We start from the raw sequence: 25,752 nt of genomic DNA, 5'->3' as shown, positions 1-25,752 counted from the left end.
AAGCAGAGCTTCTGGTTGAGTGGGGCCATCTAGTGCTAATGACATGAAAGTATATCAGGCTGCTTTAGCCAGTTCTTCAGATACCTCCTGTTGACTGAGAACCTGAAAGGTGCTTCCTTGAAATCAGTGGTACATATTATTCCCCTCATTGTCTCGGACCTGCGAAGAGTTGTTTTTTTAAATTTGTATTATTTCTTCTTCTGATCCTCGACTTGAAGTCTGTTCAGGGCCTGACCTGAGAGCATCACCCTGCTGAGAGTGCACCACTGCCATGTTCATGGATCAGACTGCCAGCCACATAGGCTTCTGAGCTGCCCTTAAAATTGGGACCAGATGTACCCCTGTGGAAAAATGACTATTGTGGTGTATATAGAAAAATAGAGGTTTACATGCCTGGTGTAGTGTTCCTCTATGGTCTGCATGTCTCAGCGTACCAGAGATGTATTGTATCAGTTCAGTACTGTTGCACACACTTCACTGGTGTAGTGATGAGCCAGGCACCGAGACACAACCCTGGCATGCGTGCTGAAGACTCCCAGTGCTACTAACTGTCAGGTGTCGGAGTCGTGAGACGCATTAAAGAGGAAACTACGCCTGATAGCTTCCTAGATGGTAGCATATTTTGTGTAGGTAACGTCAAATTGTAACAATTAAATGAGGTTTCAAGACTCAAGTGGACATTTGAAACAAATGAACTGAAGACGCATAAAGGCCCTTGTATGTCTGATAACCTGTTTTCCAGATCATGTTCTCCCCAGCAAAACTTTTTGCAATATCATTACACAAACCCACACCCCCTCCAATATGATAACTTTATGCTAGTTGTGCCCACATGTGCTATATTTTAGTTTTTGGATTTCTTGATGTAATAAGACTTGGAGGTCAATTGCTGCTAATAGCACAGTGAAGAGAAAGGGCATGAGCTATGCAGATTGTGAACAATTAGACCGCTTTTTAGAGCATTCTTAGAGGAGAAGTGATGGAACGTAAGTTGGAAGGCTAAATGTGGGGGTGAATTACGAGTGATAAGGCGCTCCTGCCTCCATGGATAAAGCAACAAATAGTATTTTAGTGCACGGTGCCAAATATTGGGGTTGCACCCTCCAATCTCCCCAAAAGAGGTAACCCAATGTTACCTATAATCCTACTTAAAGGTATTCGCACACATGCAATAATTCAAAGAAATTAAACACAGGTCAGTGAATAGTCATAAAGATTAATTGCATGAAATTATACATACTCCGAGAAAAGTAGTACATCAAAAATTAACATAATCAAAAGAGAATTCCATCAAACGATACTATAAATGTAAAGTTCATGAAAATTATTTTCATCCAATTGTCCTGATTTCCACATTGAAATGTTATAGCTTCGCAGTTGCACAATTTGAATCCCAAATGTTCATAGATGTCCAAAATTAATTCAATCCTTTCAAAGATTATCCATAAATGAATGTCCATCCCATCGTCCCGTTGTCGACACGTGTTTCATCCCGGGAGTGCCCATGGATTTCATCAGGACCTCCTACAACAATATTTACATATATACTCTTGTAGTATATCTTGTTATTACAAATTGCTTACATAAGTGTCAAAATAAGTGTGCTGTGAGAACCCTAAATTTTATCAAACCCCAAAATATGTGTCCTTAGTAATTTTAACAAACCCAGGTGAACATACTATTGTCTGTGACTCAAAACACTCCTGTGAACAAGCAAGTTTCTACGTGATATTCAAGGGTGACCATTTCCCTCCTACTACTCAAGCGATGCCTAATATAACATTCATGTGAACTCAATCCATGCTGCAGTCCTACCTTTAAAAATAGCTCCACTTGTTAGATTGTAAATGTATCCCTTGTCCTCTTATTACCTTTATACGGACCTTTATTAAGATAAAATTCAAGAAAAGTTCTCTAATTTTCCACTAATTTCATATTTTATGTCTGAAGTTAAGCTCTAATTCACATCTTACCGCTATTGTGTAATATTAAAAAGCCACGCGAGTACGCTAATTAATCCGTCTCTAATAATGACTATAAGCCGCGGCTGCCAGCGTTTTATACAGCTATCTGACATAGAAGTCAAAAACGGACAACAATGTGAAAGCGTCCGTGTATTTCCCATTAGTAGAAATAGAAATCAAAGACGGACAACAACATGAAAGCGTCCGTGTATTTCTCATAAGTAGAAATAGAAGACGGGCTCCAAAGTTCGGAAAGTTTCCACTATTGTAAACTAATGTCGAGGCTCCACATCGTTCCTTGAATTAGGAGCTTGTATCTTAGTTTCTAAATAATATGATAAATCAGCATAAGACTAACCCTGAATCTACTGTCTGAGTAATATCAAAGCAACATATTATTATTCATTCTCTAACCTATGACTCCGTTTAGTCCCAAATATGTTAGTATCTCATTACTTTCCATGGAACCCTATGTTATATATCCCAATTGTGATAAAACATTGTTTGGTAAGTCGAGTTGGACTTAAAAACAATTGCAATATATTAGAGTATAGCCCACCCTTATCTGATAAGTACTGGCCTCAAATTATTCATTAAGTATCTCCCAAGAAGTACTCCATTTCAAAATCAGTATTTAGACCCTGCTCTACAGCTCTTAATTTCAAAATCCAGTATGACTCCTTTCTCCTAAGGGCTAATTCCCTATTTCCACCACGGGGGTTAGCTGCACACAGGTCAAAACCAATTTTTTTTAAATGTTTTATATTTAGCCTGTACTTGGCATACCTTCATATGAGAAGCTATGGGGTAGCGCTCGTCCCCTAAATTTATTGCCCTCCAGTGTTCGGAGATTCTGACTTTTAACGGACGTATCGTACTACCTATATATATCTTGTCACATTTACATATGATCATATATACCACAAACTTTGTATTACAATCTATATGTGATTTAATAGACCCTAAGTTACCATTACAGTCCACAAATTCCTTCTTGGGCTGCCAAGCCCATTTACATACTGTGCAACAACCACATTTAAAAAAAACTAGATTGCGCTTCCCTAACCAATCTAACTTCTTTTTCTCCAGTGGGTAGCTTGTGCTCAATATATTGTTGAGGGTGTTACCCCTTCTATAAACGACATCAGGTCTATTGCCAATGTACTTCTTGAGTACATCATCCTGAGTTAATATTGGCCAGTATTTCTTCAAACTCCTAATCAATCTCTTAGACTTCTCCGTGTAATCTAAAATGATCCTAATCTTCTGTTCCTCATCTTTAACTTGGGTGTCACCCTCATGTGTATCCTGACCTAATGTCTGTCTGCGTGAAATTTTCCTCACTTTCTGCATAGATTTCGTAATAATGTTTTCGGAATATCCCCTGGCTAAAAATCTCCGTCCCATATTCTCAATTTCCTCAAGGAAGTCACTATTTTTACTGCAATTTCTTCTTGCTCTAATCATTTCTCCAAACGGTATTGCCTCAATCTGATGCTGTGGATGAGCACTGGTGGAATGCAGTATATTGTTACATGAGGTCGGTTTACGATACAGTCTACTCTCTATTTTATTATCATCGACGAACAGTTCCACGTCCAAAAATTCCAACCGTGTCTCACTATATTTATATGTGAACTTGATATTCACATCATTACTATTCAGATATGTACAAAATTCTTCCAGTGTACTAACATCTCCTGTCCATAACATAAAACAATCATCGATGTATCGTCCCCAATATAAAATATGGGTGTGCCATTTCGCTGCATTTGGGCCCCATATCCAAATTTCCTCAAACCACCCCATAAACAAGTTGGCATACGAGGGGGAGAATTTTGATCCCATGGCTACACCCTGTTTTTGTTTATACCAATCATTTTTAAATAGAAAATAGTTGTTATTGAGTATGAACTCTATCATACTAATTATCATCTTCGTATGTTCCATCAGACTGGCAGACCTTTTATACAAGACATGTTCTATTGCTTGAATGCCAAATTTATGTTGTATACAGTGCCACTACATCTAGGGTGACCATAATCATACCTGCATCCCATTGTATATCCGAGAGTATACTTAGTATATGTTTCGTGTCTTTAATATAGGAAGGTAAATTGTGAACAAAAGATTGTAAGAAGGTGTCTACAAATTCCGACAATCTTTCTGTAGGACCACCCACACCCGAGACTATTGGTCTTCCAGGTGGAAATACAGATTGTTTATGAATCTTAGGTAACGTGTATATACAGGGATATTTAGGACGATAGACCTGAAGATATAATTATTCATCCTCATCCAGTAGTTCCCTCTCTCTCCAAATCTTCAGCATATTGTTAGTATCTCTGGTGATAGTCTTTAATCCCATTAATACTATCTTCTCATAGCAATATTCATCATTTAGTTGTGTATATATCTCCTGCTCATAATCTTTACGGTTCAAAATCACTATATTTCCACCCTTGTGGGCTCTTTTAATAATCACAGTTTCATCCAGTCTCAGAGATTTCAATGCATTAAATTCCTCTTTATTCAAATTTGGTTTGTTTATATATATCCTTTTCATATCTTCTCTGTTCAGGTCTGCCCACACCATTTTGTAAAATGTTTCTATATTACTATCCAAAGCTAATCTAGGTACCCATGTTGATCTTTGTTTTAGACTACTGGTGACATGTATATTCGATGATAAATTCAAATCTTGCAATACAGTGGAAATCGTTGTAGGATATTCTTCATAATCAGTAATTGTCATTAGTGCCACTGTATCATGTATATCCTGAATAGACAAACCACTGAGTACCGTTTTTTTATGTAAGATTTGTTCAGTATCCTTATTACGTAACTCAAAGTATTTTTATTTTTTTATTTTTCTAATAAACTTATATAGATCTATCTTAGATTTACATATATCTCCAACTGATGATGGACAGAAACCTAAACCTCTATTCAGAAGACCAATCATATCTGGAGATAGCATTGGATAGTAATATAGAAACATTTTACAAAATGGTGTGGGCAGACCTGAACAGAGAAGATATGAAAAGGATATATATAAACAAACCAAATTTGAATAAAGAGGAACAGTGTTCGGACATGATACGGCAGCGTTAGCACGCGCTGGTATTCTCGTGTACACACACTGGTGTACTTTTTTCCCGGATTCTGGGGAAACACTGACTGCTCTCATCAAGACTACAACCAGAGTGTTCCTTATATTACGGACACACTCGATCTCTATCACTTACTACTCGCGTTTTACAACACTCGTCTCTGGATTATTAAGGGACTTTGTGACCATGACGGAGAACCCCTGGTCTCCCTGACCTGTCATTTTGAACTCCAACGGAAACTTTGCGATTCCTAAAATACAGATTAGTTCTTGAGCCTTGAAGAAGTCCATTGAGGACGAAACACGTGTTGGCTGTTACCGATTTTGCATGTATTGGTCACTACTTATGTGACATGATTATTCCTGTATGAACAGGATTTTACTGAACTCCTCATGCATTGATCATAAGATTTCGAAAGTATCATCATGGAGCTTTACCAATAAATCTTTCTGTTATTCGACGTATCTCGATTCCATGAGTTTGGAGTGCCCTGGTCACCTTCTTTATTGATGTTTGTCTAGTACAGCGCAGGACATAGGTGGCTCTTTTACAGGACCACTTATGTTTCCGTGCACTTAGAAACCCGTGGTGGTTGGGTTTCCGTACCAGGCTGGCACCCTCCACATGACTATGCTTCTCTATATCTGATTCTTAAACTTACCGATATCGGATGTGCGACGCCTCAACATCAACCACTGAATTATGATAATTAGTATGATAGAGTTCATACTCAATAACAACTATTTTCTATTTAAAAATGATTGGTATAAACATAAACAGGGTGTAGCCATGGGATCAAAATTCTCCCCCTCGTATGCCAACTTGTTTATGGGGTGGTTTGAGGAAATTTGGATATGGGGCCCAAATGCAGCGAAATGGCACACCCATATTTTATATTGGGGACGATACATCGATGATTGTTTTATGTTATGGACAGGAGATGTTAGTACACTGGAAGAATTTTGTACATATCTGAATAGTAATGATGTGAATATCAAGTTCACATATAAATATAGTGAGACACGGTTGGAATTTTTGGACGTGGAACTGTTCGTCGATGATAATAAAATAGAGAGTAGACTGTATCGTAAACCGACCTCATGTAACCATATACTGCATTCCACCAGTGCTCATCCACAGCATCAGATTGAGGCAATACCGTTTGGAGAAATGATTAGAGCAAGAAAAAATTGCAGTAAAAATAGTGACTTCCTTGAGGAAATTGAGAATATGGGACAGAGATTTTTAGCCAGGGGATATTCCGAAAACATTATTAGGAAATCTATGCAGAAAGTGAGGAAAATTTCACGCAGACTGACATTGGGTCAGGATACACATGAGGGTGACACCCAAGTTAAAGATGAGGAACAGAAGATTAGGATCATTTTAGATTACACGGAGAAGTCTAAGAGATTGATTAGGAGTATGAAGAAATACTGGCCAATATTAACTCAGGATGATGTACTCAAGAAGTACATTGGCAATAGACCTGATGTCGTTTATAGAAGGGGTAACACCCTTAACAATATATTGAGCCCAAGCTACCCACTGGAGAAAAAGAAGTTAGATTGGTTAGGGAAGCGCAATCTAGGTTTTTTTAAATGTGGTTGTTGCACAGTATGTAAATGGGCTTGGCAGCCCAAGAAGGAATTTGTGGACTGTAATGGTAACTTAGTGTCTATTAAATCACATATAGATTGTAATACGAAGTTTGTGGTATATATGATCATATGTAAATGTGTCAAGATATATATAGGTAGTACCATACGTCCGTTAAAGGTCAGAATCTCCGAACACTGGAGGGCAATAAATTTAGGGGACGAGCTCTACCCCATAGCTTCTCATATGAAGGTATGCCAAGTACAGGCTAAATATAAAACATTTACATTTTTTGGTTTTGACCTGTGTGCAGCTAACCCCCGTGGTGGAAATAGGGAATTAGCCCTTAGGAGAAAGGAGTCATACTGGATTTTGAAATTAAGATCTGTAGAGCAGGGTCTAAATACTGATTTTGAAATGGAGTACTTCTTGGGAGATACTTAATGAATAGTTTGAGGCCAGTACTTATCAGATAAGGGTGGGTTATACTCTAATATATTGCAATTGTTTTTAAGACCAACTCGACTTACCAAACAATGTTTTATCACAATTGGGATATATAACATAGGGTTCCATGGAAAGTAATGAGATACTAACATATTTGGGACTAAACAGAGTCCTATGTTAGAGAATGAATAATAATATGTTGCTTTGATATTACTCAGACAGTTGATTCAGGGTTAGTCTTATGCTGATTTATCATATTATTTAGAAACTAAGATACAAGCTCCTAATTCAAGGAACGATGTGGAGCCTCGACATTAGTTTACAATAGTGGAAACTTTCCGAACTTTGGAGCCCGTCTTCTATTTCTACTTATGAGAAATACACGGACGCTTTCATGTTGTTGTCCGTCTTTGATTTCTATTTCTACTTATGGGAAATACACGGACGCTTTCACGTTGTTGTCCGTTTTTGACTTCTATGTCAGATAGCTGTATAAAACGCTGGCAGCCGAGGCGCCGCGGCTTATAGTCATTATTAGAGACGGATTGATTAGCGTACTCGCGTGGCGTTTTAATATTACACAATAGCGGTAAGATGTGAATTAGAGCTTAACTTCAGACATCATAAAATATGAAATTAGTGGAAAATTAGAGAACTTTTCTCGAATTTTGCCTTAATAAAGGTCCGTATAAAGGTAATAAGAGGGCAAGGGATACATTTACAATCTAACAAGTGGAGCTATTTTTAAAGGTAGGACTGCAGCATGGATTGAGTTCACATGAATGTTATATTAGGCATCGCTTGAGTAGTAGGAGGGAAATGGTCACCCTTGAATATCACGTAGAAACTTGCTTGTTCACAGGAGTGTTTTGAGTCACAGAGAATAGTATGTTCACCTGGGTTTGTTAAAATTACTTAGGACACATATTTTGGGGTTTGATAAAATTTAGGGTTCTCACAGCACACTTATTTTGACACTTATGTAAGCAATTTATAATAACAAGATATACTACAAGAGTATATATGTAAATATTGTTGTAGGAGGTCCTGATGAAATCCATGGGCACTCCCGGGATGAAACACGTGTCGACAACGGGACGATGGGATGGACATTCATTTATGGATAATCTTTGAAAGGATTGAATTAATTTTGGACATCTATGAACATTTGGGATTCAAATTGTGCAACTGCGAAGCTATAACATTTCAATGTGGAAATCAGGACAATTGGATGAAAATAATTTTCATGAACTTTACATTTATAGTATCGGTTTGATGGAATTCTCTTTTGATTGTTAATTTTTCATGTACTACTTTTCTCGGAGTATGTATAATTTCATGCAATTAATCTTTATGACTATTCACTTACCTGTGTTTAATTTCTTTGAATTATTGCATGTGTGCGAATACCTTTTAAGTAAGTTGGAAGGCATAGGGAAGTGCCTATCAATCGAGTGGGGCTTGAACTGGGAATGCTCACTACCCCAAATCTCCCCCCCCCCCCCCCCCCCAAACATATGCCTGCCAAGACGTTTTATATGAAAACAAGAGGTGCTCAAGCAGGCAGCAGAAACCGAATGAACCCTTCTAGTTGCAAAGTACCCGTTTAATCTTTTAGTAATACATTGCTATTCCTTTCCATAAAGGAATCCTGTGAAAAATATGCAGCACCTGTAAGATCACGACTTGACATCTAGGAGGCCAGTGCAGGTTATTCAGAATGGACTGAACTGAGCTGCACTACCCTGCTGAGCTGCCTGATTTTTAGCTTTTGCCTACAGCTCGCATGCGCTGACAGCGAACGCTATTGTTCTGGGAAGAATCTTAAAGGGGGCTTAGTCAGCCTGCCCATCACTTAGCATTAGTTGGCTTCCACGTCGCTCTCGTTTTCTTGCTTCTTATCGGACAGAGCCCCATCCCTATCATGTGTGTCCATTTCACGAAGCTTGGACCAAATGCGGCTTCCTGTCTATCTGCGCGCCTGCAGACATTTTCATTTTGAGCTGTAGCACTCTGAGTGCATTGTTTTTGCAGGCGCTCTACCTGTCCTTCCCACCCTATCCAGATTTGTTGTTGCTTCCACCGTTCCCCTCACCACCTCCCTCCCCGTTGTTGTCCAGACTCCCACACCTCTCCCGACTTGGGTTGAAGCCTTTGCAGTCTAAATGTTGTGCATCCGAATTCTGTGCTAAGCGTAAGCAGCGTGTTGGAGCAATTCATGTATCATTAGTACAGGACGAACAGCTGTGGGGTGAGATGACAGCAGGTTGCCGCTGGGCTGGTTTTCTGCGTGTCTTTCACTTTCTTGCCTTTCTTCCTACACAGTAACAACAAAGTGTAGTGCGGTAAAATGTCGGAAACTGTGAGGTTTGTTACCACAAACAATCATGAACTAGCTTTTCTGTTTACAGGGTGAAAAGTGTGTGTGTGTATGGGTGTGTGGGGGGGAGGGGGTGGCAGGCAGGCAACTCAGCTACACTGCTACAGTACATTGAAAGGGGGAGGATGTGCCGTAACTGGAGAACTGGTTTCGAGTCTTGGCTCAACAGCCTCTGGTTCAGGGCACATCACTTAATCTCCCAATGCCTTAAAATTAACATAAAATAAATGTGTCCCTGTGGTACTCATGTAAAGAGTTCTGATACCTCTGGGTCATGTTTGCACTGTATAAAACTGCCTTCCGGCAATTCAGAGTTGCAGTAACTTCCTTTTACATATCTGTTGCTTTTTTATTACTATTTTCGTTTTCATTTGTCCTTTACACATGTTGCACAGCACCATGTTTTGCTTTAAGCCATGTTGCACAGCGATCCACATTGCTGCACAACATGTAAAAAAAAAAAAAAAAAAAAATAGCAAAGGCAATAGATCTCGCATTGATGAAAACTATTGACTTTGCTAATGTTTTTTATTAAAAAAAATAAAAAAATAGACTGCAGGCATGCCAACGGGGACTTGTTTATGCAGATGTAAAGACTGTAATAGTAATAAAGCCTTGCACAAATAAGATCTGCTACGCATGCACACTTGCCCATAGTATAAGAAGCATTGATAGTAAAGGACAAAGTTATCTGGTTGTGCATCTGTAGATGGCTGCCAGTTTTGATGTCCACAGTCCTGACCTACTTGGCTGGCAGTGGGTAAGGGTCAATTTCCAGTGGCCAGAAGGCTGAATGCTAGGGGTTGTAAGCAGTGTTCCCTTTAATTTTTTTTTTCTCGGTGAGTGGCAATAAAATGTTTGTATGCACACTTTTCTGAGTGGTGTTTGCAACGAAACATAACATGAGTCACTGAGTTTGGGGTGGGGTGTTATTGTTAATATTCGCTGACAACAGTACATAAAACCAGTTATGTAAACTATCGAATAAACACCTAATTATTTAATTAAACAAGCATGCTAATTAGGACTACGGTGCCAGAGGGCATGCATTTAAGTTACTGTGACAGTCAATCACATGCCGATCGGGAAATATTCCACAGGGTTCCTGCATTTACTGTGCATGGGAAAGGTGATCCAGTAATGTGTGATTCACATCATCGGCTCACTCTCACCCTTTAGCATGTCTCTCATATTGTTCACTATGTCATGCACAAGTGTCTCTAGTGTAGAACGTGCTGCACTTTTGAAGTCAGTACGTCCTCATGTGGACCTATGGTAATTGTGACTGTCACCAAATTGCTCAAGGATGCTGAGCCTGTCTCTCGGGGGATGCTGGGGGTTTTCCTGTGGCCCTCTTTGGTTCACAAACACAGATGGGTGACTTAAGTCTCAGGGGTCGATGTGCTGTGAAGTCCAGCACAAAATCTGTTTCCTCTGGTCTAGTGGTTTCCAACAAAACCAGTGGTTCCATTCAACTTGCAGTAACTTCCGTGTTGGCTGGCCAAACTGCACTTCGACTCTTATCGGGTCCAGTGGACTCTGATGCAACTTTTGAGGGTCGGGACTCTGTCTTCCAGGCTGCTTTTCGATGACCAGTGGCAATGTGACTTCTTGGTGCTGGGCTCTTAAAGGAGAATACTTCTCAGCTTTTAGGGCCCTGTGGCTGTAGCAGTGAGTCAGCCAACTGACTCTTGGGGTCACCTTCTCTGTTTAGGACTTTTCTGCAAGCAGAACACCACTCTTACTTGGTGCAGTTCAGTTTTTGGTGCACCCTCTTTGCTGGGCTGAGGGAACAGTAGGGTGTTCCTTCGGTCCTCTTTCCAGTCTAGTGCTACTTTTATGCCCACTACGAATCTAGGTGGATGTGACGATTAACTAGCTAATGGGCTACCAGGTTCACTCGCCTGAGGTGCCTTACTGCGAAGTGTGGCATCTAGCTAACCTAGAAAGCGCCATTCTGCCCACTTTCAACATGACAGAACCATTCTCTTGGTACATGGAGCCCTCTAACCCAACTCAGATGTGTGGCTGCCTAGTGGCTTCAAGCTCTGACCACCAGACCCTCTTGTGTGTGATGACCGTTTGCCCTTTAAAAGATGCTTCCCTTTTGAAGCCTGACTTTTGGGCTCATACCCAAACTGGGCATCTGCCAGAAGGAGGGCACGCCTCCACTCTTGGCAGGTCCTTTGTTTCTGTTCCTGAGAGTTGGTCACACCTCTCCAGGAGCACAGAAAGCTGTCTCGGGGACAGCCACTTGTGTGCAGCTGTAAACAACTACTTGAAACTTTGGGCAACACAGTAACAACTTTCTGAAGTTGCCATTTGCATAAGTTGAATTAAACCACACTTTTTGCTCAAGTCAGTTACTGTGACGATTCATTTGATACCTTAATGTAACAGAAGTTTATTGTAGAATGAATTCAAATTATAGTACATAATCCTCCTAAATCAGTTATGCAATATTTATTTCTTTAAAACACCTGGGCTAATACAAAACAAAGAACAGTACAACATATATCAGCCAAATCGTAAAATACAAATATGCCAATAGTATGTAAAGTAATATATACAAAAACTAAATGGATCAGTCCCCAAGTCCCATTTGGACGTTAGCACTGCTGAGTTGTCAACCTGTAAAGCCTCACGCCGGTGGGGCTACTGTCTTTTCCATTGTAAAAACAATAATGCTCAGTTTTTACTGTCCAGACACGTAGAGTTAATAAAAACACATGTCCATCTTTTTATTGTAATGCACCCTACCTTTAGGGCTCAGTAGGCCTGCCTTAGCGGTAACTTAAAAATGTTAAAAAGGGATGTCTTGGCTTTGCAGTGCTTTGGCAGATGTCAGTGGTGGGCTTGGAGTACTGCTTTGCCGCACTCGTGGTGGCACAATAAGTGCTGCAGCTCATGAGGGACACTTTACCTTACATGCCCGAGGTACCTCTGGTACATGGTAAGGGACTTATAACTACGTTTACTTATGACAATTGTGGGTGAGCCGATAAGACATAAATACGTTTTTAAGGGTCAGACCATTGGCACTGAGCCCTGGTTGACCGCTTTCTGTGCACTGTGTCGAAAGGCCAGCAACATTAGTCAAACTTGTGGTTGATCATGCAAAATATTGCATTTCCTTACAAAACTAAATGTTTACTTTTTGTGTTATGTTCTTTCAGTAGTAAAATTAATGAAGAGACCTCAGTAAATATATGTATCACATTTTAAATCACTTTAACACAAAAGGTTCTTTAAATAGAAATATAAGCATGAGAAGAGGCAGGAATTTTTTTAAAATGTTAATATCAGTACCTCCACCTAACTTAGAAATTCTTTCTGCCGGAGGGGTTCATCCCACTCAGGGAGGCAATTAAAATATTAGGAAAAATGAAAATGTCTTCTGATCCCACAGTTTGCTCACAGGAGAAGAGTCCTCAATAACACATGTTAGATCAATTAAGCAGTGGCAGAATCGTAAAGTAACTGCTCACACAAGGAAATCGTTTCAGATTTTAACAAAATCCTGGTGTCGCTAACATGTTTAAAATGCAAAAACTCTCTTTACAGTTTTTAGTTTGAGTGCGCAAGTGGTTTGATCTGTTTGTAAGTATTATGGGCTTTTAACCACCCCCATGTCGCGCCCATCACTTTCACTCGTTCATGGGCTTGCCTTTCAAAAATCAATTGATGTCATTGGTTAATGCTTTACGTTTGTCCCGCTTTGAGGCTGTTTTTGTCACGCCTTGCAGACTGCCCCTGTTACATGGATTATTGCACGGTTGCCAATATGCTTCATCGTGGGCAAACTATTTCTTTTGTTTCTCACCTTCATGCTGCATGGCAGCCATGGCACTCCCAGCGTGAACAGGCACAACAGCTTGACCTCGATTGGTGGTATTGGAGTGTTGATCACATTGTTCAGTTACCTTATCAGTCATTTCTTGTGGCTCTCCCCTTAAAACACTTTAAATTGGTGAATGCTTTACTAAAAACTGCAATCCTCTAAGTAAAAGCGGCTCTCCCGGCACAGTGGGAGAGCTGATACTACAATATTCACTGCACTCGGGGAAACTCACTCCATCATGCATTGCAGGGCATTACTTTTACAAAGCATTTTTGCTCATAACTCAGTCTGGAGTGGTCCCAGGACAGTGAGACCACCACCAGACAAAACATTCACGAAAACGTGCTCGTTCTGTCTAAATCATCTTTGGGTCCCCACACTAGGTTAGTGGAGACCCCAAAATAATAAGCCCCCCACCTACCATTCAGTGCCTGTTAAAGCTCTCTCATAGCTGGAACTTTTGTTTTACTGCCGAGAGTTGCTTGTGTTTTAAGGGCCTTGTTAGTAATACCATTGTTATACGCCTGTTACTCATGAGTATATGTAATGCACTATGCCCTCTAGGGGCTAAATATATGGTTACACTGCATTATTTATTGCCATTTACTTTTTATGTGGTTATGCCCCCTATGGGCTAACTATATAGTTACATGACCATGTTTCTTACAAATGCTATTTTCATTGTGGTGTCCTCTAGGGGCTATTCTAAGCATTATTCATATCAACATATTAAAATATTTGTGGCACGGAAACGTGTCCCATAATGCTTCGCAGGGCATTACTTTTACAAAACATATTTGTTCATAACTCAGTCTGTGGTGGTCCTAGGGCAGTGGGACTACCTCTAAAACACTCAGTTTTTCTACATCATCTCTGGCTCCCCACACTAGGTTAGTGGGGACCCCAAAATAACTCCTCCTACTAGTGTTGTTTAAGCTTTCTCATTGCTAGAACTTTTGTTTTATCTGGGAGAAGTTTTGTTTTAAAGGCCTTGTTTGTAAGATCATTGCAAAAAGCCTACTAGTCCTAAAAATGCCTTTTTTCATGAAGTTATCCCCTCTAGGGTATAACAATATGATTGCATGACTCATGTTTCTTAAAATTATATTTTTCATATGGTGCCCTCGAGGGGCTGTTTTGAGCATTACAGACTAATGCCAAAAGTTTATTTCTGACAAAGGTTCATATGATAATTGTATATGTTTTTTAATAATCACTCCTTATTATAATTATGAACATAACTCAGGCCAACCTAACATCCTTATTACACACTTGGCTTTCAAAACTCTTGATATGTTTGTGTGACCCTTCTAGTTTACTTCTCCTCTGTGGCTGTCTTGTCTCTTTTTGGGGAATTGTTAGCCAGCCAGCAACTCAGATGGTGGAGGGGGTGAAAGTGCTATTCTATTGGAATTAGCATGGCAGATTTGAGTTAAGATGCTTAATGGCAACATTTAAATTTTTGCTGCAGATAGAAGAAGGTAAATAGAAGTGCTTTAGTTAAATACAGGGACACTGGAATTATTTGGCAGGAAAAGACAAAAGTTTGAGGCAGAGTTGACAAATTTATGTGGCAAGAAAAGTCCAGTTATGAATTTACAATGCCAATAGCTCTAACTCGAGCAAGTGCGAGACCTATTGCATTGCAAATGCTTGTTGCTTCGGTCTTGCTCTTACATTTACTATTCTTGTCTGCTCCCCAATTAGCATGAAGAGCATTCTTGCAGCTTAGCTTTGGCCCAATGCATGCATAGAATTTGAAGACTGAGCGGCTGCTCCAGCACTCCTGTTTAGATGGAGCAGTGTTTCTGTATTAGCTTTGATCCCGTGGTCCTGAATCAGTTTACCAAATCCATTTACATCGCCTTCCAGGGAAGGAACATCATAAGAACTTTTACTAAATCTGAATAAAAGTTATGTCATCCACATGTGAATAAACGTTGAGACCAAAGGAACGGATGATGACTTCTAAAGGTCTCATATAGAAAAGTCATCATGCCCTATTTGAAGAGGAGCCCAAGTAGAGGAGTGACTAACATTTCCAGTAAGGCTTGTCAAGGAGGTCCTGTAGCGAGGAGCAAACCTTAACCTGTGTGGGACCTGCAGCAGATCCAGATCGACACTGATTGGCGAGGAGTGGGAGAGAAGGCAGGACCTGCAGTTTGAATCCCAACCAGAAGGAGGATTGTTTTTAAAGGGCTGATTGCTCTGTTTGATTTTTCTATACAAAACACAGCTAGCTCATTTAAAAAATGCTTGAGACAATTCAATTTCTTAGTAACAGTGCTAACAGTAAATACATAATGTAGGGCTGCAAATGCTACTTTAATTCAAGTATGCACGTCTGGCTGGTGTTGCTCTGTTGCACATGTCTGAAACCAATGGTGATCTTCTCTTTGCACAGTTATATTTCTTCTTGAAATGCGATGGACAGTTCAGATTTTGAATGGTTCTTGTGTGCAGGAAGCTTGAAGTACAGAGATGAACTGCTAGTGATACAAATGCAACAGTGTATCGTAAATGCTTATAGGACAGCTGGGTGGGCCGAATATCCTTGTAATATGACATAGCTGATTTTATTTTAGCACATTTGTATAGCCCACTCCAATATTAGAATTACATTCGAGCTGCATAGCCAAAGTTATAAAACTAAAAATGTATGATGTTTCTTTTAATTTCCATGTCCAAGGTCAGTTTGCAGGTGTTGGAAAAGTTCGCTCTTGAATCTACAATCATACACTACAGGCAGAAGTTAAGGAATGTAGGCCTAGGGAATGTCCCAAAAGGGCAACCAATACAGTTCCTGTTTGAATAACACCTTTCATAGGAGACCTAATTGTCATATGGGGGTTCTTCGCAGTCCTGATCACTGGTGTCAGTGTGAAAGCACTCCAAGTGTATTTATTACCCTAATCCATATTATCAAACTACCTGAGTAATTTGTTTTTGTCTGGAATTAGCCAAAACCGTATGATTTTGTTAAAGGTATGTGTACCATCTATAATAAAGTTACTTAAAGGGACTTTCGGCCAACATTTGTCTTCTACCCACTTCAGCCATTGGCTAAGTGCACTGTGAGTGACTGTCCTGGAGCTACTATTGCAATATGTTATTGATTGAGGACTCAGTAGCTTTCAAAACTGTAACATTTCGCAAAAAGTAGGATTACACAGTCAATGGCTGGAAGACAATGCTAGAACTCTTTGCTCTGCCAGTGCTTGTTGCTTTGTCTGATGCTCCAGGCAAACTACCAGTGTTAATCATATGCCTTATTGGAGGGGGGTGGGGAAGAAGAAGAGAGAATGTGAGTTGGCTCTTAACTGCCTTGCTTCCTCTTGCAGGACTTTATGGCAGGGAAGGCATTCTGCCAGCCAGGAAGATGCTGAAGTACACAGGCAAGAGCATCATAGAACAGATGAAGGAGACTCCAACTCTGCTGCTACTAGGCCCAAGTTTGGGACTGGACACGGAACAGGGCATGGAGCTTATCTGCCTTCTAGGGGTGCTGTTGGCTATGGGTGCCATGCTGCTAGAACCCCTGAAGGACAGCTTGGTGTTTCTGCTACTGTGGGTGCTGTATTTGTCGCTGTACCAGGTGTGTTAGAATCAAACTTTAGGATTCTGCAAGATAAATACCAAGGGCCTGAACCTTCCATCACCTTTCTTCGTCCTCTGAATCCCTATGTTCTTTCTTTACCATAGCCCCTACTATGGCAGTACTCAGGCCTAACCACCCTGTCAGAGCATCTAAATGCTGACCTGTGGTAGTTCCAGTAGTAGGCCCCACATTCAACTCTGCTGGTACACCCCATTCCTGACTGGTACGTTCCTCTTGCCGTCTTGGTAGGTTCACACCTTAAGCTTGAATTGAATATCCTCAGTTAATATTGTACTGTTCCACTTTACCCGCACCACCCCATGTACTTCTAGGAGTTTCCTGCAGGTCGTACTGCTGTGCAATCTGCATCACTCGTCATTCCAGTAACATTACATTAATTCATCCCGCCAGTGCTTGTCACTTATTGCCTGCAATAGTACTGCTAATGGAAAATCAACACACTTTTTTTTTTATTTTTATTTTTTTTATCCTGTAATCTCCCATCACTCACAGTGCCCTATTATTCCTGCAAGCTGCGCCAGTACACCTCACATGTGAGTTCCAACAGAGGCCCGAGTTCAGTCAAAGGACCTGTTAGACTGACCATGCAACTTATTCCTGGCCTTTAAAACGCCATGTTGTTCTAAATATACAGAACTATAGTTGTAGTGTTAGGAGCATTCACGTTTTTCACCCCACTATTCACACCCCCAGTTGAAACCACTAACTTGAATTTATTGAAACGGCAGTCGGCTTTCATATGCTTTCTAAATATACCCTTGACCTCACCTCACTTTATTGTAGTTTTTTCTTTGGTTAACGGACTGTGTCGAGATGTGCAAAAGCCATTCTTTTCCAATGTGGCATGTCACATCATGTTTTGACCCCAGACTGATACATTTTCCCCAGATTAGCTAGTATGTGTTTCCTCCTTTCACCATGTGTTTACAGTATTGGGAGCTAAGGGATTGGGGTGCTTGCCTGAAGTAATGATCTACGTCCATGTTCATTTTCTTTGTCTTTCTCTACAGGTTGGACAGGTGTTCCTGTATTTCCAGTGGTAAGCTGCAGCCTTGCATTTTACTTTTAATCTTGTTTCACGGGTGTGCAGCGGGGTTTGTGTGCCCCTCGTGTCCCAGATATACTTTTCTGGATTTGCCATTCCCACAGGGTTTGCCTCATTAGACAAATTAAACTGGAGACTGAAGCAGTGAATGATTCACCTCTTAACCTTACCTGTCTCCACCCTCTTTACATTTCTGCTTATTCAACTGGTTTGCCAGACATTTCTGTGATGTTTGGAGGGAGTTCATTGCCCATCCTTGCACAGTGCCAGTTCCTTTCATATTTGTTTTGAGTTTCTTGTTGTTTATGCTTTCCAAGCAGATAAATAAAAGCTCCTGTTCTTATTTTGGTAGCTTTTAGTGTCACTGGAAAAGGTAGGGAGGGAAGTCTTCCTGTTACTGGTCAGTGAAGAAACGTTCAAATGGAAGTAGAGGATGTATTGTATATCACGGTCTGTCCTGACCACACCTAGTAAATTTCCGTTGACCAGTAATGCAGTACATGTATATCAATTACCCTTCAGAGTACGAAAAAGAGATGGGTTGTGTCCCACTGATCACTGTTGAACTTACCTGAGAAAGTTTGCATTACGAATGCAAAATTACCAGGTATTTAAGTGGGTTCACTTTGCCCTCTTCATGAGAGCAGAGCACAGAAATCTGGGATGGTGTTTTTTGAGGCTTTATTTGAAGACCAAATAGAGAAAAGTATATTTCAAAATATTAAATCAACTGTCGAAAGTATGTTGATTATGCATGTACAAAGTGTAGATACAGTAAAAGCAAACCAAGCGTTTGCCCTGTGATTAATAATAATTTAATGTGAGATTAAACCCATGAGAATATACATTGTTCTATTAATCCCTTGTTGAAACACTACACTTGTTCATATGTATGAACAGAAAGCTCACAATCAGAACTCGAAATACATACTAGAATGAGATTAGTTGCGTAAGTGTTATCAAGAGTTGTGTTAGAAATATCATCATGGGCTGTAGGCCATATAATAATGGTGGGCATTTGCATGACCTGATAGGTACCTCAGCAAATATTTCAAAATATGAAAGCTGGCAATTGTCTGCACAAGATTTGGCTAGCCATTGAAGTCTGCAATGGAAGCAGTGGCTGATCAGTATCTGTGCATGTGGTGACCTTCTCTAATGGAAACGTCAAAGACACTTCTTGGTATCTTCAGTCTCTGAGGAGAACTGTAAGTTTGATAAGAGAGGTTAGTTTTTGTTTTGTGGCTGTCAATGTATTGTTAGAATTATTGGGGCTGTGGAGGACTTGATATTCTCTTGTGCATCTTATTGGTACAGGGCAGGAGTGGTTTGTCCACATTGATGTACTGTGTCCCTTTCCCCTTTGTGAACTGACATTTCCCTTTGAGGTGCACATGTGTTTTTTATGTGTTTTTTTTTTTTTTTAAGTGATAACCCTTGTTTTCCCCCCAATGTGTGTTTTAAGGGTGCTGATTAGGGAAGTGCTCAGGCCAACTGACGGTGTTCTCTCTCTCTCTCTCTCACTGCTCTGAACTCTAGGGACAGCCTGCTGCTTGAGACTGGCTTCCTTGCCATCCTCATTGCCCCATTCCACCTGCTGAAGTGGCGCACTACCCATTCTCGGCCACACGACAACATAACCTTTTGGCTCTCACGCTGGCTTCTTTTTCGACTCATGTTTGCCTCGGGGGTAGTGAAGCTGACAAGTCGCTGTCCCACTTGGTGGGGGCTGACAGGTGAGGAATTCCTGACTGTACTACGGGAGAGGAAATGGGACAGGTGGGTAGAGGAGAGTGTGGGGAATCCTGAGGTTGCAGGTGGATGTGGCAGATAAACATCATAATGGAGAATCTTTGCAGTTTTCATGGTGCAGGACACAGTGAAGAAGGGTTGACTGCGCTAGAGTAGGGTATTATCTTGGGAGTGGCCAAGAACCCAGGGGAGGGTGGAATAGTGGGTTATCCCTTATTGAATGGGTTGGTCATGTGGACTTGTGATGTATCCTGCCTTTATGCTCACCATGTATTTCCTTCAGTTACTAATTTATCTACACTGGTAGTAATCTTCTACCCTATTCGGCTCCTTTTTATCATATGCTCCCGTATTGCTGAGTACCAGGGTATATAGAATCCCATATGGCCCCCTTGTTCTGAAGTTGCATGTCTCACTTTATTGGGCCGAAAGTCCTCTGCATGGTTCTGAAAGACTGTGCTTTTCTTCCTGTCAGAAGGTGGGTTCTTTATTTGACAAGGAGAGGGAGCTTTACTGACTTAATAGACACACCTTGGTTACTTAACACCATTTTCCTTGAAACTCTGCTCAACCCATAGTAGCCATGGCACACGCAGCAGTCGTCTTCCCAGATAAACGCATGTTAAGTTGAGCAAGAAAACAACACTATAAAATTCACGAATCAATTTGGAAAAATGGAATAAGGAAAAAGACACAAACATGCAACACTTAATGAGGAGAGACTGAGAGGTACATGTTTATACTTTATTGCAAAAAGCATATGGCAAAAGATAAAGCATGGTTGAAAAAAATAGCGATTTGTGGTGGAGTAGATCTTGGGTGAGATTTGAAGCCAACCTGGAGCCGAAGGTCTGATATACCAAAGCAGGCCTCCCTGGACAAGCATTTTACGTTCTGACTGCTCTCTAGAATTAAGGATCTTCCAGCAAGCTCTAAGCAGAACAAATCTATACTTCATAGCCACCTAGAGTGCTTCACCACTGTGTTGGATTCACTGTTGCACCCCTGTCCAGTATTCTCAGAATCGTCCAGTAGGTCAAGGGTAGACGCTGTAGTAGTTAGCCATCTTAAAATAATCAATTAAAAAAACATGGATATTAAGTAATTTCAGCATATGCTTATACACCAACGGCCTTCTTGGAATTTCTTTTTTTTTTTTTTTTTTTGTTGGAGGAAACGCATCGCAAGATGGCCACTCGTGTGGTTATACATTAGAAGCCGTCTCGGGATTTGTTTTCTCAAACAATCCTTTCAAAATGGGTTTTCCCAGTTGAAGGGCATGCTGAGATAGCTTCTGTCACATGCAAGTGCATTGTAATGACCTATCTCCATGTTTTCTTTTTTTTTAATAATAAAAATAAGACCTATTGGCTTTTCTAATGCCTGATTTAGAGAGGAGACCCAGAGCACCCCCATTGATGATTGCCCATCTGTCAGTGTTTTCTAGTGTGAGGGTTCTATATTAATGTTTGAGGTTGGTCCACTGACTCAGAAGAGATTAATAGTTTCTCTGGGGATCTTGTGATAAAGTGACTCAAACAGTGTATCATCAATGTGAAATTTCAGTCTGTAACCTCGATTCACTGCCTGGAGTAAACCTGGATTTTCACTTAGTCCTTCTCTTTCCCACCATCCACGCTGAGAGACTCAATCGGTAAAAGGCATGCTTGCCCATTCACTTTTTGTGCTGGAGTGTTGTGGCCCCAGGGTGCCATTGGTAAACTCTGTTATTGTCCAAAACCTCTGACTGTCTTCAGACCTCAATAAATAGCCTTATCTTAAACTATAACTTGTGCCAGAAAGTACCTTTAGACCATGAGTTATGGTTTCTTAACATAAATATAATTATAAGTGCTGAATTGCTATGTTTTTGTATGGGTAAAATGTGAACCGAACTATAATATGTATGTAAAACATTCTCCTATTAGAATAGGCTTATCCTGACCCTCGTCAGATGTTCCTTCTGACCATCTGCTGTGATTAAGTGTATTTGCCTGATTCCTCATATACCACATCTCTCTGCTGGCCTACTTTGTTCTTTTACTACTTTAGTGTTGTCTTTTCATTTACCAAGCCCAGTCTAGAGTGATTTTTGGCATGACTATTCCTGAGGCATCACTATGAATCAAGATTCATGTATCCTGACCATGAACAAACTTCTCCACTCACATTTTTCTTACATTTATCTTCTGACTTCTTTTCCAGCACTGACCTATCACTACGAGACGCAGTGTATCCCAACACCAGCTGCCTGGTACGCTCATCAGTTTCCTGTGTGGTTTCAGAAGTTCTCAGTTGTTGCCACATATGTGATTGAGATTGCCATTCCTCCTTTGTTCTTCGTTCCTGTTCGCCGCCTGAGAATCTTCTCGTTTTATTCCCAGGTGTGATACTAAGACTTCCACATTGATTTGAGTGGGTTAGATGTGTGGTTGATGTTATTAATAATCAAAATAATGCCCTAAAACATGTCTGTTGCAGATCAACCCAAGAACAAGGTTTCTTTTTAACAACATAAAGTTTGGCAGTACAAGTATTAGTATCTATATACTATTTATGGGAGCTTCTGACACCAGGAGGTCAGAGAAGGACAGTTGAGCAATAGTTTTGGGGGATGGAGAATGAGGAGCTTGCCAGCCAGCTGTTGTTCACAGCAAAGCAAGTGTGATTAGTGCACACTGCAAGTTTGATTGTCATAAGAGCTTCAAGAAGGCACTTAAGACCTTTCTCTTTGAGCAAATATTTGTCCAGCGCAGCCATTTGATTTTGAAAGTGTGAAGTTAAGATTTTTTTTTTAATTATTTTTTAATAGGTTTTGCTTCAGGTCTTGATCATCATAACAGGAAACTACAACTTCTTTAATGTGCTAACCATCATACTGTGCTTCTCACTTCTGGACGATGAGCATGTGGGGTTCTGGTTGGGTCGCAGCAAGAAGAAAACCACCAGCTGTAAGTAACTGTACTCGTCTTGTTATTTTTCAAGGTGTCTTTTTATTGCCAACTCCTATCTCAGTATGGATCTATCTGTACATATTACATCAGCTTTGATGTTCTACTGTTTGTCACTTTCTCACCTTTTTATGTTTGAAAGGCAATTGCTTGAATGTGTAGGGGTGGTAGTGGGTGGGGAGAGCTGAGGTGCTGCGTTGGGCGCAGTTGATCATTGACTGTTGCATCAACCTCTTCCTTGTTCCATGTGACAGTAGTGTTCGCCTGCTGAAGTCCTGTGTGTAATGCTTGTATTTGATATAAGTATGTGCACAGAAGACCAGCCTCTTAATTAGAAAAACTGCGGGGTTGCAAATTGTATTTTGAAGTTCTATTATCTAGTTGATAGACGGCTGATACAACCAGTTACAGAAACTGAGATTCTTGTTTGTGCCTTATCCCCTCTCAGCAGCTTGGACATCAACACTGCAGTCTGTTTTAAATGGCCTACTGGAGCTTGCAGTCTATGGCTTATTACTGTATGGAAGTGCTCGATACTTTGGCTTGAAAATTGACTGGGAAAACAAAATCATCGAATCCAAGCCAGGTATAGTGTCTGTTATGCCTACCACATGTACTTTAATCACCGAAGACCAATACCTGTGATGCAACTACAAATTTAATAAGAATGTTACTTCTGCCATCCAAATCCTACTTGGAGCTAATGTAGTAGTCTTCTGTCTATCCTGCAAGTGTGTTCATGGGGGCAGGTATATCTTTTCAGCTGTACATTATCTTCCAAGGGCATCCTCCTAAGTTCCTGTTAAATGGGCAGAGAGGGACAGTTTGGGTTTTATACCAGCTAATATTTACATTGGGTGGTTTGAGGCAACAAAAGAAATTGATAGAATTATAGTTTTTTGTGAATTTTGTCAGACTGGTAAAAACATCTCGCCACACTGACGCACATAGGCCTATTTTCTACAAGTAAATTATGAAACATACCTTGTGGTACAGCTGGCACGAGGATGGAGGGTTGGCTTCAGCATGCTGCCATGGCAACCTGAGAGTAAACCTCTTTTAATACGGGCTTGCTCTTTGTTGTGTGGATACCGATGGGGCGTTCAGCCCAGAGCAGGAGAGAAGACACCAGACAAAGTATGGATTGCAAGCCACTTTGCAGACTGTTCCCAATATTGAGAAGCCTTGCAGCTGTGACCTGCATCAGGTGAGATCATTCCTGCTACACGGAGAGCTGGACTGTCCCCTCCAGCAAGAGCCTTTCCAATCAACAAGAAAATAGCGTAAGGATCAGCTGGCTTTGGGATACTCCTAGTGGATGTCCTCCACTACATGGGTATCCCAAAAAGAAAGAGGTCCTGGCAAGCCAGCTGGCCAATAGAAGGAAATTACCAAGAGCATATTCTGGTACATGTACTTGAAGCACCATGCCCAGTCATTGAGTGGTGAGCTTGCAGCATCTCCAGCAAATTCTGTGCCTCTAAGTTCTTTTTATTCTTTTCATATCTTGAGGGACCATTCCCAATTGACATGACTGGCTTGGTAGTCAGGATCTAGTTGATCTAGGAGGTTGCCCAGTTCCAGAAATATCGCTGTTTGATGTTGTAGTTGGTACTTTGCCTTAAAGACCTGCCTGTCTTGGTTTGATTGGTGGCTCCATGGGTAAGTGGTTCAGTGGGTTCCTCGGTCACCCAAAAAAAATTGATTGCAGCCAGTAGTTGCCAAGATGCAGGCTCCTAAAATGCTTTAGAACCAACCTAATGAGAGTTGGCTCACTGGTCCTTCTATTCCAAAAGAATGATGGCCCACAAGTTGGCTCCAGGACCAATAGTTGAACTTTGACTTTGACAACAGTGTCAGTAGAAAGACTCATGTTGTCGCTCACCAGAGACCTTTTTCTTTTGGAAGGGGTGAAAGTTGTTTGGATGAAGGGTTTTGTTAGGAGTTTTTGTTTACATTATTATACTTTATTCCTTCCTAGATAACCAAGTATTTCTGAGTACCAGAAATGGATCTAGAAGCTTTGCATCTGCATCTTGTAGACATCTTACTATAACATCAGAACCTGATTACCCCCCCTAGTAAGCTTGAGGCAAACCTCATATGATAACAGTGCTAGCACAGCAGTTGATAATAGAAATCTGCCAAATAACAATCGGAGCTTTAAAAACATTTGTGGTCATATCTGAATCCTAGAAGATGCTACCATCTTCTGTTTTTTGGGTATCTCTTAGTTTCAATTTGTTAATATATATTGAGTTAATACAGCAATTTCTTTTCTGCGTTAAAACTGTGACTGGACTATGATGCAGCTGTTAATTATCCCCTTCGCTGCCAGGCCTTTTCCCCCCTCCTGTGCCGAGCCTTTTTTTTGGCTATTTGGGGCAGTTTGCGCTTAGCCCCTCATAACGTTTTGTTCACATAAGCTACCCACGCCAAATTTGCGTCCTTTTTTTCCCAACATCCTAGGGATTCTAGAGGTACCCAGACTTTGTGGGTTCCCCTGAAGGAGACCAAGAAATTAGCCAAAATACAGTGGAAAATGTTGTTGTTTTTTTTAAATGGGGGAAAAAGGGCTGCAGAAGGCAGCTCGTGGGTTTTTCCCTGAAAATGGCATCAACCAAGGTTTTGCGGTGGCAAAATCACCATCTTCCCAGCTTTCAGGAACAGGCAGACTTGAATTGGAAAACCCAATTTTTAATACAATTTTGACATTTTACTGGGACATACCCCATTTTTACTATTTTTTGCTCTTTCAGCCTCCTTCCAGTTAGTGGCTACAATGGGTGGGAAACCAATGCTGGACCCCAGAAAGCTAAACATTTCTGAAAAGTAGACAAAATTCTGAGTTCAGCAAGAGGTCATTTGTGTAAATCCTACAAGTGTTTCCTACAGAAAATAACAGCTGAAATAAAACAAATATTGAAATTGAGGTGAAAAAAACAGCCATTTTTCTCCACATTTATCTCTAACTTTTTTCTGCCATGTCAGATTATTGAAAGCAATATACCGTTACGTCAGCTGGACTCTTCTGGTTGAGG

At 40.6% G+C, this 25,752-nt stretch overlaps 1 protein-coding gene across 2 annotated transcripts in view; it reads left to right on the top strand.

Moving 5' to 3' along the window:
- The window catches only part of LMF2 (lipase maturation factor 2), a 75,724-nt gene that overhangs the window by 9,535 nt on the left and 40,437 nt on the right, over positions 1-25,752 (top strand). Inside the window, exons 2-7 of one of the 2 annotated variants that reach the window (XM_069229445.1) lie at positions 16,686-16,939; positions 17,974-18,002; positions 19,548-19,744; positions 21,966-22,144; positions 22,573-22,711; positions 23,163-23,297. In XM_069229445.1, coding sequence (XP_069085546.1) covers positions 16,686-16,939; positions 17,974-18,002; positions 19,548-19,744; positions 21,966-22,144; positions 22,573-22,711; positions 23,163-23,297 — 933 coding nt within the window. Of the gene's footprint in view, positions 1-16,685; positions 16,940-17,973; positions 18,003-19,547; positions 19,745-21,965; positions 22,145-22,572; positions 22,712-23,159; positions 23,298-25,752 lie in introns of both variants that reach the window. The other variant, XM_069229444.1, reaches the window with a different exon arrangement.

This window comes from Pleurodeles waltl, chromosome 4_1, assembly GCF_031143425.1.
Source record: "Pleurodeles waltl isolate 20211129_DDA chromosome 4_1, aPleWal1.hap1.20221129, whole genome shotgun sequence".
Lineage (NCBI taxonomy): Eukaryota > Metazoa > Chordata > Amphibia > Caudata > Salamandridae > Pleurodeles > Pleurodeles waltl.
Note: the sequence above shows the minus strand (reverse complement) of the source record. Positions and strands in the feature narration are given on the sequence as shown.